The following is a 12,204-nucleotide window of genomic DNA, read 5'->3' as shown; positions in this document are numbered from 1 at the left end:
TTTAATCCAATATAACTAGAAGCCTTTGATACTCTACAATGCAAATGTGTAAATCTTTTTTGGGGGCTGGACTGTGCTGATACTTTAATTTTCTTTTTGAACCCAAAAAATCTTGAATTTTCATAATTTTGCTTGAAATAGGGGTATTTCAATTGACCATAAATCATACTAAATGTAAACATATGACTGAAAATTTATATGTTTTAAAACAGGTTAAGGATTGAACTTATAAATAAAACCGGAAAACAAAACATATGCATAACTCTTTACATAAACTTTTGGTGCAGCATAATTTTTTTTTATCTTTATGGAAATGCAATGCTCATATTATTCTCTCTTGTACAGAGAATCATTTCCTGTTTACTTTATATGTAACATTGATTTAAAGAATAAATTTTTTATGCATTCTTACTAGAACCCTGGCCTCGTGTGTTCATACGCAGAAAGTCCAAGCGGGGCCTCTCGCGAGGGCTGTAGCGCTCTTAGATAACATGTATGACGCTTATCAATTCAAATGATATCAAATTAAAAGTAAATGAAAAATTCAAAAATATATATCCTATACCTAATGAACAGTGAAAAAATCCTTAGTTAACTGGGCGCCGCCATTTCAAAATCCTTTTGAGCTAAATATAGATATCAGAGCGCTTTTAATGAGCGTCTTCATAATTCAGGCTAGTGCTAAATAACACTTCCTGTGAAAAAATGATGTACAAAATCAGAAAATAAACATGCATTTCATTGATAAGAACTATATAGTAACGATTATACATATAAAAAGTTACTTAAACATATCCTTTTTGATAAATTAGCACAGAAAAAAATAACGTTAAAATAATAACTGTGATAAGAGATAAACAGGCGGACAGGATTTTCCAAACACAGATGCATGCGCAGTGGTCCCCCTTAACGTTCGGAGATTTTCGGAATATTCCGAGCGCTCCGATAATAGGTTGAACACCACCAATTTATTTGTTTTGTTTACGGTACATATGTTTACATGCATTTACTAATGAAGTGTAAGAAAGATCTGGTTTACATGTACACTAAACATGTTTATATGCTAAAATCATAATTCATAAGAGCTCTCCGCGCAATAGGCAGCACCTAATTTCATATTACAGGGTATTCCGATAATAGAACAATCACAACTTTTTTGCTAAATACTAATTGTGGAGGTGCTCTGAGTTAAAACAGAAACGGTGCATGAAATACAAAATGACACTTTTTAGTTCTAAGACTGAAAATGCAGCTGAATTTACAGCAATGTCATTCAAAGCATGTAAACCATAACATCTAACTTCAAATTTTTCAAACTTCTGCTGTTAACTTAGAAAGATTTTAAACATTAACAAATGACAAACTGTAAACTCAAAAATTATTAATCTCGATAGTCGCGAAAACTAACGTTAATATCTCGTATACTAACTTCTCTTCCTTTCTTTTTCTTGGAACCTATTATTTCGTAATCTGTCAATTCTTGAAAACTAATCAAGCCCTCTAGATCTTCTTGGGAAAATCCAGAGGAGTCTAAATCTACAGTTTTCCAAGGTTTCTTTGCTTTCACGTGAAAAGTAGCCATTTTGATCTGAATCAATCAAGCGCATGGTCGGGTTCTATGGTACTAAAAACAATTTTTTCCGTCCGCGTTCCATGCGGGTTGCTCTCCTTTGAGGTCAGTATTTGAATTGATATTCAAATAAATCCTACACTAAAATATTTCATGACCCAGATCTCTGCCAGTGCTCCGTGACACCATTTCCTATTTCTGTTATATGTATCGATACATTGTTTCTTTTTTGTGGTGCGATTATGACGTAATTGCATAGTTCTGTGGATAGTCAGGTGGATGCCAGTGACCAAGCACCTCTGCCTTCAACCTTCTAGGTTTGCTGTAGGGGCTGAACCAAGATCCCGCTTTTAAACACAAGATTACTTTGCCCATAGCTTGGGTCCTGTTCACTGGTGGGCCATGGAAGCCACATGCTTTAGACCAGACCCCTCTCTGGACCGAGACTCTCTACATCTACATCTTACTGCTTCAAAATCGTTTATGATTACACTAAGTAGAGGTGTTTGTCCGAAAATAGCTGTTAAAACAAGTATGTTAAGTACAAACTTATAGGTAGAAGATAAAAGCAAGTTTGAAGAAGAATACCAAGACTGAGATAAAAAAATAAAATAAAAACAAAGTTAACTTAAAACTGGTGCTGTAGAAAGGATGATGCCCGGTAAAGAGATCTCGTACATAATGTAGAGAGAAAGAACGCCCATAATGGCAACATTGAAACATGTTGCATGGTCGGTTTGTTGGAGCCTGACAAAGTTGTTTATCTTGGAAATAACAACAGTTATTTTTATTACAATTACGTCGCACAGGGGCAACAAAGATAGTATCTGCGCCCAAATAATTTGCCAGATACGGCACTGAAAAAGTAAAAATATCTTATTCTGAACAAAAAATAACAATAAGAATGGATCATCAACACAAAATCAGCTTACTTTCCCGATTTCTAAGTCAGATATAAAATTAATTAAATCATACGTGCAGCTACCTCCTATAGACTCGATTAGGTTTTAATAGAGAAAATCACCAAAGGCAATTACCATTAATTTACAATGTAGGTTGATAACATATACTGCCGCAAATTGCGCCGAGAATATTAAAATTTTATTTTCCAATTATTCTTAAGACTAAGACATTAGTTTGTTTTGAAGTATTATATATTATATTATCTATATACTTGATTTTACCGAGGAAAAAAAGTACGTACTACATGTATGTTTACATGACATTTGACTTTAACTTCCTATGGCTGGTTTGCAGTTTTAGTAATTAAGAAAATGTAAAAACAAAGATCTACGAAGAAGGGGTTCAATGAACGCATCCGAACACAACCCAGCGACACAGGACCACAGGTAAGAAGTCCAGGAGGACACCAAACGATAAAGAAGAGAAAACACAATGGCAAAACACGGATCGGGTGTTATAAAAAGGGAAATGATTAGGTCTCCGAATTTTCGATCAGTTGTGTTGATAGTAGGATGAAATGATTGAAAATTTGATGATAAAAAAACCTTGTTGCAACTTGATGGCGTTAATTAAAGTTACATTAAATAAATTCCATAAAAACAGAAATAGCAACATTTCATTAATAAATTGGGTTTCATATCGACTCCAAATCTTATTTTGGTGTCCACACAACCATAATGAGTTTCATAAGCATAAAAAATGGACAACCTCATTGTGGCGAAATCGGAAGTACAATATCTGTTTGCATGAGAAACTCCGCCTTCAGATCATCCGTACATCAATATTAAATCAACAAACATGACTATAGGTAGCAGTCCTAATTTAACGGTATATTTCTGCATTGTAACAGATGTTTTCATACAAATTTAATCTTTTTTATGAGATGATTACTTTTTACTGAACCTCAGGCCTAGTGCACCGTGTAGTTAAACGGTTAAAATGTGTTTGCACAAGAAAATCTCATATTTGTTGTGTTCCGGATAACAGCTATAACACTGTGACGTAGCGCATACACAAGCTGATTATAATCTTCATTTGCATGTTAAAATTCGTATACGAACATTAGTGTTACCGTGGGGTTTTCCCTTTAAAATCCTTATTTATGAACAATATTCGATGAGATTTACAACAATACTGTTAAACAGGTTAATGAAAATGTAGAATGTTTGATTTTTAGGCCGACGGCAAAATATTTTTACATATTTATTTAATGTAACTTTAAATATCAACAAAATATAACGTGGTTAATACAAATATATTATAAAAACAGTAGTAAGTCTGGAAAATTACACCATTTCTTATCTCATTTTCCCCCATTCTTTTGGAAGAGATACCCTTCCAAACCCATCCCTCCATAATCAAGAGGCGCAACTTGTTGCTCCAATATCAAGAACCACGAGACGCACCTGATTTCTTATTATTTATAAGATTTTACAGATGATAGCTGATTGGATTTTGTGGTATTGCCCACGAAATTAAAAATTTTCTAAGAAGATCACAAACACGGTCTAAAACTTATGATGGAAAACTGGACTAGAAATCAGAAAATACATGAAATTTAGTGGAGGTAACCTCACCAATTGAAACATACAAATCAAAACTATTTCTTAACAAGACTTTAGTTACTTGTCGATTAAAACCTTCAGAAAGTCACGCCGGAAAGTTAAATGTTATACACCCTATGAGGAGGATACCATGTAAAGGTTCAATAGTAGATAAATATGTCCGTGCAGAAGAAATCGTTATCGAAGAACCCATGAATCTGTCCAGCACAAAAATAGAGAAAGCAAGAATCCCTAAAGAAAGTCCAACACAACATAATTGAAAATGTTGCAGGTTCGGTTTGATTGAGCCTGTTCATGGACGGTACTGTAAAGTGCAAACTACCATCCACGCCCCCTAGCACCGGCTTAAGCAGAATTCAACATTTATGTGTTCATATGGCGATTATCATAGAACCTTCAATGTGACACTAAGTGCCATTCCATGAAAAGAGGCATATGGTCCCCAAGTAAAAAAATGCGTGTGCCCTAAACGAGAAAACAATGGGCGGAACTAAATAAAATGGAATTTTGAAAGGGGATCAGAGGTTATGAAGCCTGCATATCACAGATAATACGTCAAAAGACAAATTTAAAAAGCAGGCCACATATCCTAAGGGTGATTCAACAGTATTCAAGTGAGGAATACTGGAACCACCCAACAAGAAAAAAAGCCAAATAGAAATAACTAAATTACCACAAGCACAACAATTATGTCGTGCTGAACGATCTTTAAGGATCGGAAATATAACATCTCTGATTGAATGTACGGGGCTTATTCAATAAGAAAATGATAGGAAATAGAGCAAACGGAATCCCAAAAGAACGCTGAAAACAGCAAAAAAAAATGTTATGCGATTTAATTGAAGGTCAAATGGCAATATAACCTGTATTGAAGAATTGAAGATGAAGATACTATGAAGAAACGAACATTTGAATGTTTCTGTGATAGCATACCTTTGGCTTTTAAATGAAAACTGAAAACTGTGAACCGTTGATGTCGATTAATTAAGACATTCAAATAAGTTTTGCATTCTATTACCAGCTTTAGCAGTATTGAACAAATACATGTGAAAATGATGGATTTAGAATTAAAAAAAAATCGCAGATATTTTCATAGGTAGGTATTACAAAACCTTGACTGTAGCACTGTCGTACCAATTCCTAAATCGTGTGTGATTCTAAGAAAATGTATGCCCTTGATGAAAAATAAACAAAACAAAACAAAGAAAAAAATCAAGTTTATGAGAAGATCAAAGGTAATAAAGTCTGCATGCTTATCACTACTTATGTCAGTAAGAAATAAAAAAAAAGAAGCAGGCAATAAATCCTAAGTGTGATTATTCATGTAGAAATAATGAACTCCTAAAATATAACTGTGAAATTGAAAGAACTTCGAGAACCAGGCACACAACAATTAAGACACGCTGAACGTTTTTCAAAGTTCAGAAATATGACAGCGCTGAATGTACGGTGGAGTTGACTATTACTTCCACAACGCTGATATGTCAATAAAATAGTGAAAATATTCATACATAATCATTATATACATTGGGACATAAGATGATTAACCGAATAAAAATGTGATTTTGTTGTCCTAAATCATTCCCAGCTCTACTAGATATTGTGGTGTCTGCGTTCCTTGTTGATCATTACACTCATATTCATGAAAAGGCAGATAACTATTTTTTAACAATGAAATATCAAAGAAAGAAAAAAAAATATATATTTCTGATTATTTGGTTTCTTTGGTCAAAGTTGATAACCAAAATAATATTTATGCAATATGAATAATATTTTAATTGAAAATAACTAAAGCGTATTTTTTTCAAATTAAAGTATTGTTTTGATTTATGAAACAAAAGTGAGATCTTTTACAGCACTATTTTCATTTCATCATCTTTCTTGTTTCGGCGCCATATGACTTAAACCACAAAACCAAACAAAACAAGAAAAAAATTCCCTTGCAGTACATTTTAAGCAAAAGGCATTTGTGAGGTATTGTTCTGTATGAACAGATTTCCACATTCGTTTTACACATTTATGAACACGTGCTGCAAATATAAAACGTCTGTCTCTTAGAATTTTTCATCTCATGTCATTTTTCTGTCTTTGTTGATGTAGTATAATGATTAATATATAGACTAATCTTATGTTTCCATTCTCGTCCACTTATTGAGTGACCAAATCTGTCAGCATTTTCTTTCACAATAGCAGAGATCTACTTTCGGATTCATCAAACCATACAAACTGCCCCTTGGCGCGGTTCGATTAACCGGTTTAAGATTTTTCAGAACAAACAGCTAAACTTTTTTAAAGCTTCAACTGGTTTTTAAAGAACAAACGGACAGTTTACCAAACCAGTTGGAAACCAAAATCATGTTTGTGCCCTAAGCCTCCGTAATAGTTTTAGTGGTGTTCACGCACAAAAAAGTGGATTTAGTCGTAAAATTACTCCCCTTGCTTACGATACTCTTTACTTGTGGAGTTACTTTGAAGATTTTATTTTTTTAGAAAATGTAGCTCGAAGAAGTCAATAAATACCTGATTTAATGCGCAGATATTAGTTATTTAACATAACTAAAATAAAGTATCGAATGCCATTGAAATAATTCTTCATTCCGATGAAAATAAGGCCCACAACGGCATGAAAAAGTTGAAACGAAATATTCTTTTCCACAGCTGTTCTTTTATTTGTTGACAAATACATTTGAGGTCAGAGGTAAATATAGAATTTCTTCTTGTAATTGTAAACGTCATTTACTATGACGAAATGAATGGCAGGTATTTAAATATTTAGTTCTTTTTTAAAAATAGATTCATCAGTGAGTTATTTAGTATCAATTTTCAATTTTTGACAAACTTACTTCATTTGCTTCAGACTAACATGTTAAACTTAAAATTTTGACATATCCCATTTTCTTGGATTGTCAGGGTTTCTCTTATTGACCTTTTAGAAAACCTAGCTAAACACTGTTTTTCGATACATTCCGGATTTAGTTCTGGGGAATTACACCCAATGAAGTACATAACACGGTAATGTAACGATTTGTCACATAACGATTCGCCACAGTTAAATAACGATTCGCCAAATGTTGAAAATACAAACCTTTTCACTCCTATATTAAAACTGTCTATGAAACCTTCTTTCCATTTTATATTTCATTTGTTATTAGTAAACATTTGTTAATAATATAACCTGGAAAATTATACTTAATACAGCTTTTATTGAATAAAAACACATGAAAACGAATATATTTTATAATTTATTACCAAAATTACAAAACTCATTGTTAAAAAGACAAAAATTAAATGACAAAAAACTAGAAGACTTGTCCTGTTTAAGCTGTGTATGCTGGTGTATTAAAATCTTCTAAATTGGCTCAATTTAAATTGTAGAGATATTGTCAGAAAATAAAATTAATATGTCTGCGTCAATTAAATATTCCTACAACAATCCTAAAATGATTGGCTTGTTACAAATAAAGGTGTGACAAATGTTTTATGCGTTCCTTAATCAATAATCGATTATTAATTTTCGTAATGAACACGAGTATTTTGCAATACCCATTTTTTAAAAATATTTGACATAAAAATATTAATTGACATATATCACTGTGCATATCCAGTAACACAAGCAAATGCAAATAACGTAAAAGTACCGCCGCATTTGTGCAACACTATTCCCCAAACTAATAACACCCGAATATTAGATTCTAAATCAAATTTAAAGAAATGAATTAGCGCATACGGCTGCTACCACATTATAGTTTAACCAACATTACATTTATTTTCAGGAATATGTTTACTTCTTTTAATCATTCGCGAGGAAGACAGCCTGATTGCCGTTTTGAAGGTGACTTTTGTGTTTTCGTCAAATAAATATGTACATTTAAACATTTAAAACATGTTTTCATATTCAATCTGTATACAGGTCTAAGACATTTGTCAAACTACAAGTGTCGTATAACTATAGAAGGAAGCTGGTAAAATAAAATTTTAGCTACTTTTAATGAGATAACCCCATTGCTTCAGTGCTTCAACCACGAATTCGGCATAACCTTTGTAAAAATGGCATCAATTACGTCTTATCTGCTAAATTAAGTGTAATATGCAGGGATCATGCTAGACCTAAAATTTAGGGAGAAGTGACTTCTCCCTCGAGTAAAAATAGGGAGAAGTTTTTAGGGACAAGGAGAAGTGCATACGGACTGCATTTTTTTTTAAGTGTTGATGTTCCATTTCATACTAAGTTTTAAGATTGATTAACATTATGTGGAGTACATAACAGTTTATTAAGTAACTCATAACAATAAACAGCAAAATTACAAATGTGGCAGTTTTTTTTCTTCTATATCATCTTTATCATAGGTTTTGTGTAGCTTGTTTTGATTTTAATGCTGCAGCCATGTGATGTTGTGCTGAAATAAAAAAAAAAATATTTTAGTAAATCAGTAGTAGGCCCCTAGGCCCTATACATGTATTTCATCATATCATATGATAGGAATATATAATTATATATTGGAAAATGTCTCAGGTGCCCAAATATAAAAAAACATAATTAAAAGATTGAATTGTTGACAAAATACTTCAAATTGAAAATCTGCGCTGGGGGCCATAACTTCATGTAACTGTACTTATATTAAGAAATGTTCTTATTGTCCTTGTCGAATTATTTAAAAAAAAAATGTTGATATAATTGAACTAGGACTAGTCTAAGGAAGAAAATTATTGTTATAATCATACTGTGGCGAATCGTTATTTGACTGAGGCGAATCGTTATTTGACCGAGGGAAATCGTTATGTAGCGAATTGTTATTGTGGCAAATCGTTACTAATTCCATAACACTATTATGTGATATTTTCATTTTTCTATCATTATTTTATCGTTTATGGTGGAAAAACTGATGTGTTTGAAAATTATTAATGTTCCTGTACTATCTATCGCAGATTTTCTAAAAAACAGTTATTTGTACTAAAAATCTGTAAAATTAAAACAGTCATTGTTGCATCTGCCATAATAGATAGAGATATTTTCTGCAGAAACTTATGTATTTACTTTATTCTTTTTGTATTGAATTATTCATACAGTAATCTTTAATTATTTTCTTACAAAGAAATAATTGTTTCATTACACTTTGATCCAAAAAAATACCAAAAACATACAGATCGTTACTACATGCCCTTAAGGTGAATTCCAGAGCTGTGTACAGAAAGTACCGGAAAACGGCGTTTAGCTAGGTTTTTAAATTTGTGAATTGTTGGGCATGCATGCTTTAAACAGATGTAATCTTCATATTTTAGTACAAGAGACATCAAATGCTGGCAATCAGGGACAGTAACTCTTAGTTTGTGCACTGACTGAGTAGCAGATACAGGAATCATGTTGTACATTTTTCATGTTGATACTGGTACCATGATGACCTTTGACATGAACCTTGCAATGGAAAAGTATGTTTAACATTTTTTTTGTGATTGCTGTGAGGTCATTTATCTTATGTTTAATAGATATATCATTTAGAATATGTAGCACATTCACATGCATTGAAACACTTGTATGCATAATATTATTACACATGAAAGCAAAAAAAAATTACTTATAATCTGATTATATATGACAAATTTTGGTTATTGATTTGAGATTTCATTGTATCCTCTGACGTCTGTTAATCTGTACCTAGGCTATTGCAGAACCTTTTTCTTCTTGTATCTGCAGACTGCTTAATTGTAATTTGTATACAAGTTCAAAGTTTGGCAACACGAAAGTGAAAGTGATTTGAAATGAGAACTTTACCTGCCAAACTGAAAGGAATATTAAATTTTGTTTAATGTTCATGTTCTTATTGATGCAGACAACTTTTAGCTATTTACAAAAAGATTGATGATTAAGTGTTGTCCTATCGAAAAAAATATGTAATGCAAATGAATATTGATGGTTGTTACAGGGTCATTAATTTGCAAGGAGTGATAGCAAGGGGTTGTCGAATATCAGAGGATAAACAGGTGCTTCTTATAAGTGGTGGAGAAAGTCTCGACCCTAATGCTGTTGTTGGAAAATACCATGCAGGAACGGTATCTTGCTCTTATATTCACATTTATTACTTTATTTATTAATGGAAGATGAATTCTATTCATCCAGGTTAAATACATGTACATTACCAGACAGAAATTCAAACACAGAATAATGAATTTAGAGAGACTTGAGCCAATTAATGAGAAATTGTTCTAAAAGTACTTTCCCATTTAAGTGTATATAAAGCTATATAGTTGCTGTCTGTGGATATTAAAATTATTCTTTATATTGTGGTTAAGATGATTAATAGAATACCTAAAATAAAAAAAACAAATTGTATATTTTATAAGTAAGTGGTGCATGTCTAAAATCATCATCAAACCTCAAATAGCTATATTTTGTTTCAGAACATTTTATTCTGTTTACATTCTATATTCGTTGATATTAAATAACATAGACATTCTATGTAACAAATTTTTCAAGAAACAAACAATCTAATATTACTGTTTTTTAACTTTTAAAAAAATCATCAGGTAAAGCTTTATACTATAATGTATACACTTAAAACTTTAATGGTAAAAATGGTGTTATTTTTGAGCTTTACATGTATTTACTTGACATGTTGGTCTGTTGTTTTAAGATATTGTTTGTCTTATGACTGCTTCAAAGGGCATCAATGCTTTCATTTTGTTATCAAAATAACAAATATATTTACCTTTTGACTTAATCTGTATCATTTATTTTATATCATTTTAAATTCTCTCATGAACAATATCATTTTTCTGCTAATTTTGTTGAGTATTAAAAGTTCAACATCTAATACATCTTATTTTTATTTTCATTACATGCCTTGTTGCAGGACACCAACCCAATATTTTTGTTTAGCAAAAGTACCATCGAAAGTGCTATACCTCCATCACCAAGTGTTAATTATGGATCAGGTAAATGATTTGTCTTTGAGTAACTTACAATATGATTATTTCGAAGTGGTATACATGTACTAATGGTCATTGTGGTACTGATAAACTTGTTCTAGTCCTTCTTTGCACCTTTTTTTCCCCTGTATTTTTTTGAACCTATAATCTGCTAAAGTCTTGTCTTGCTTTGAAATTTGGAATAGTCAAATGAAAGTTTAAGGATATAAATATTAAAATACAAAAATGAAGATACCAACAGTATAGAGCCTGGTCAAGTCAGACTGCACAGATGTGCATGCTGGCCTGGCTCTATACTGATTAAAAATGCTGATCACTTTTCATTCTAGCAGGTCAAGGGTTAAGTGCTTTGTTATCCTACAATGCTTTGAAATTAAGTTGCATAATACAGCCTTATATTAAGAGTTTGATTTACCTAACATAACATATCAAAATTTCAGACATAGATCTACAAGGTCAAGTTGAAGGTTCACTTTTGATGCCACCAGCTTATGAGACAGTTGTATCAAGGGCTCAGCTTGCTTTGGTAGGTTTTAAATGTTTTATGATATAGATAAAGCATTAGTCTTAATTTGTTTTTATTGTCAATTTGAATGAACATGTAAAGTTGACTCTCGGTAACTCGAATTTCAAGGGACTGGGCATTTTACTTCGAGAGAAACGGAATTTGAGTAACGTGGATCTGCCGTTTCGTTGACATTTGTACATGTATATACATGTGCCTGATCGAATGCGCAAAGTAGGTTTGTTATTGTTGATAGCGCCAACGTTGCAATATTTAACCGTTGAAATGACGGTAAATCACTTACAACTACAAATTATAAATGAACAAAAATATATATTATTCAAATTTTAATACATGTACATGTATATTAATAGTGGAACATAAACACAAACATTCGTAGCAATGATATAAATGCAAGTTTGTCAGTATTCATCAGTATTCATCAGTAAAGCACTCATGACAATTCATTACAATAAAAACACAATGACACATTTATTTCAACAACAGTTTATCTAAAATTTAAAGTGAATTGATGATTAAATCTTAATTTAGTTATCTAACTGTTAAAACAAATTAAGTTCTGAAACCGATTAAAGTCGCTTTAACGACGTGTTAATAATGCATGATGACCGGTAATTAAATTTACTATGCAACGTGTGAATCACTGGTGACAACAT

The 12,204-nt window shown here is 31.9% G+C and overlaps 2 protein-coding genes across 2 annotated transcripts in view; one reads left to right on the top strand and one right to left on the bottom strand.

Annotated features, from left to right (window-relative positions):
* Positions 1-1,615, bottom strand: part of LOC132747981 (ATP-dependent RNA helicase DDX24-like) — a 29,209-nt gene extending 27,594 nt beyond the window's left edge. Inside the window, exon 1 of the mRNA XM_060737517.1 lies at positions 1,430-1,615. Within this exon, the coding sequence (XP_060593500.1) occupies positions 1,430-1,582 (153 nt within the window). The 5' untranslated portion in view covers positions 1,583-1,615. The remainder of the gene's footprint in view (positions 1-1,429) is intronic.
* A 4,944-nt stretch (positions 1,616-6,559) lies between these two features.
* On the top strand, positions 6,560-11,548 carry LOC132747982 (RB1-inducible coiled-coil protein 1-like; the record flags this gene model as incomplete). The annotated part of the gene is made up of 5 exons (XM_060737518.1): positions 6,560-6,796; positions 9,379-9,525; positions 10,020-10,146; positions 10,947-11,028; positions 11,463-11,548. Coding segments are annotated over exons 2-5 (363 nt in total), but the record flags the coding sequence as incomplete, so codon positions are not given.
* Positions 11,549-12,204: the final 656 nt, after the last annotated feature.

Source organism: Ruditapes philippinarum, unplaced genomic scaffold (genome assembly GCF_026571515.1).
Source record: "Ruditapes philippinarum isolate M1 unplaced genomic scaffold, ASM2657151v2 ctg5880_1_1_1_1, whole genome shotgun sequence".
Taxonomy (NCBI): Eukaryota; Metazoa; Mollusca; class Bivalvia; order Venerida; family Veneridae; genus Ruditapes; species Ruditapes philippinarum.
The sequence above is the reverse complement of the archived record's forward strand: the minus strand, read 5'-3'. Positions and strand labels throughout refer to the sequence as shown.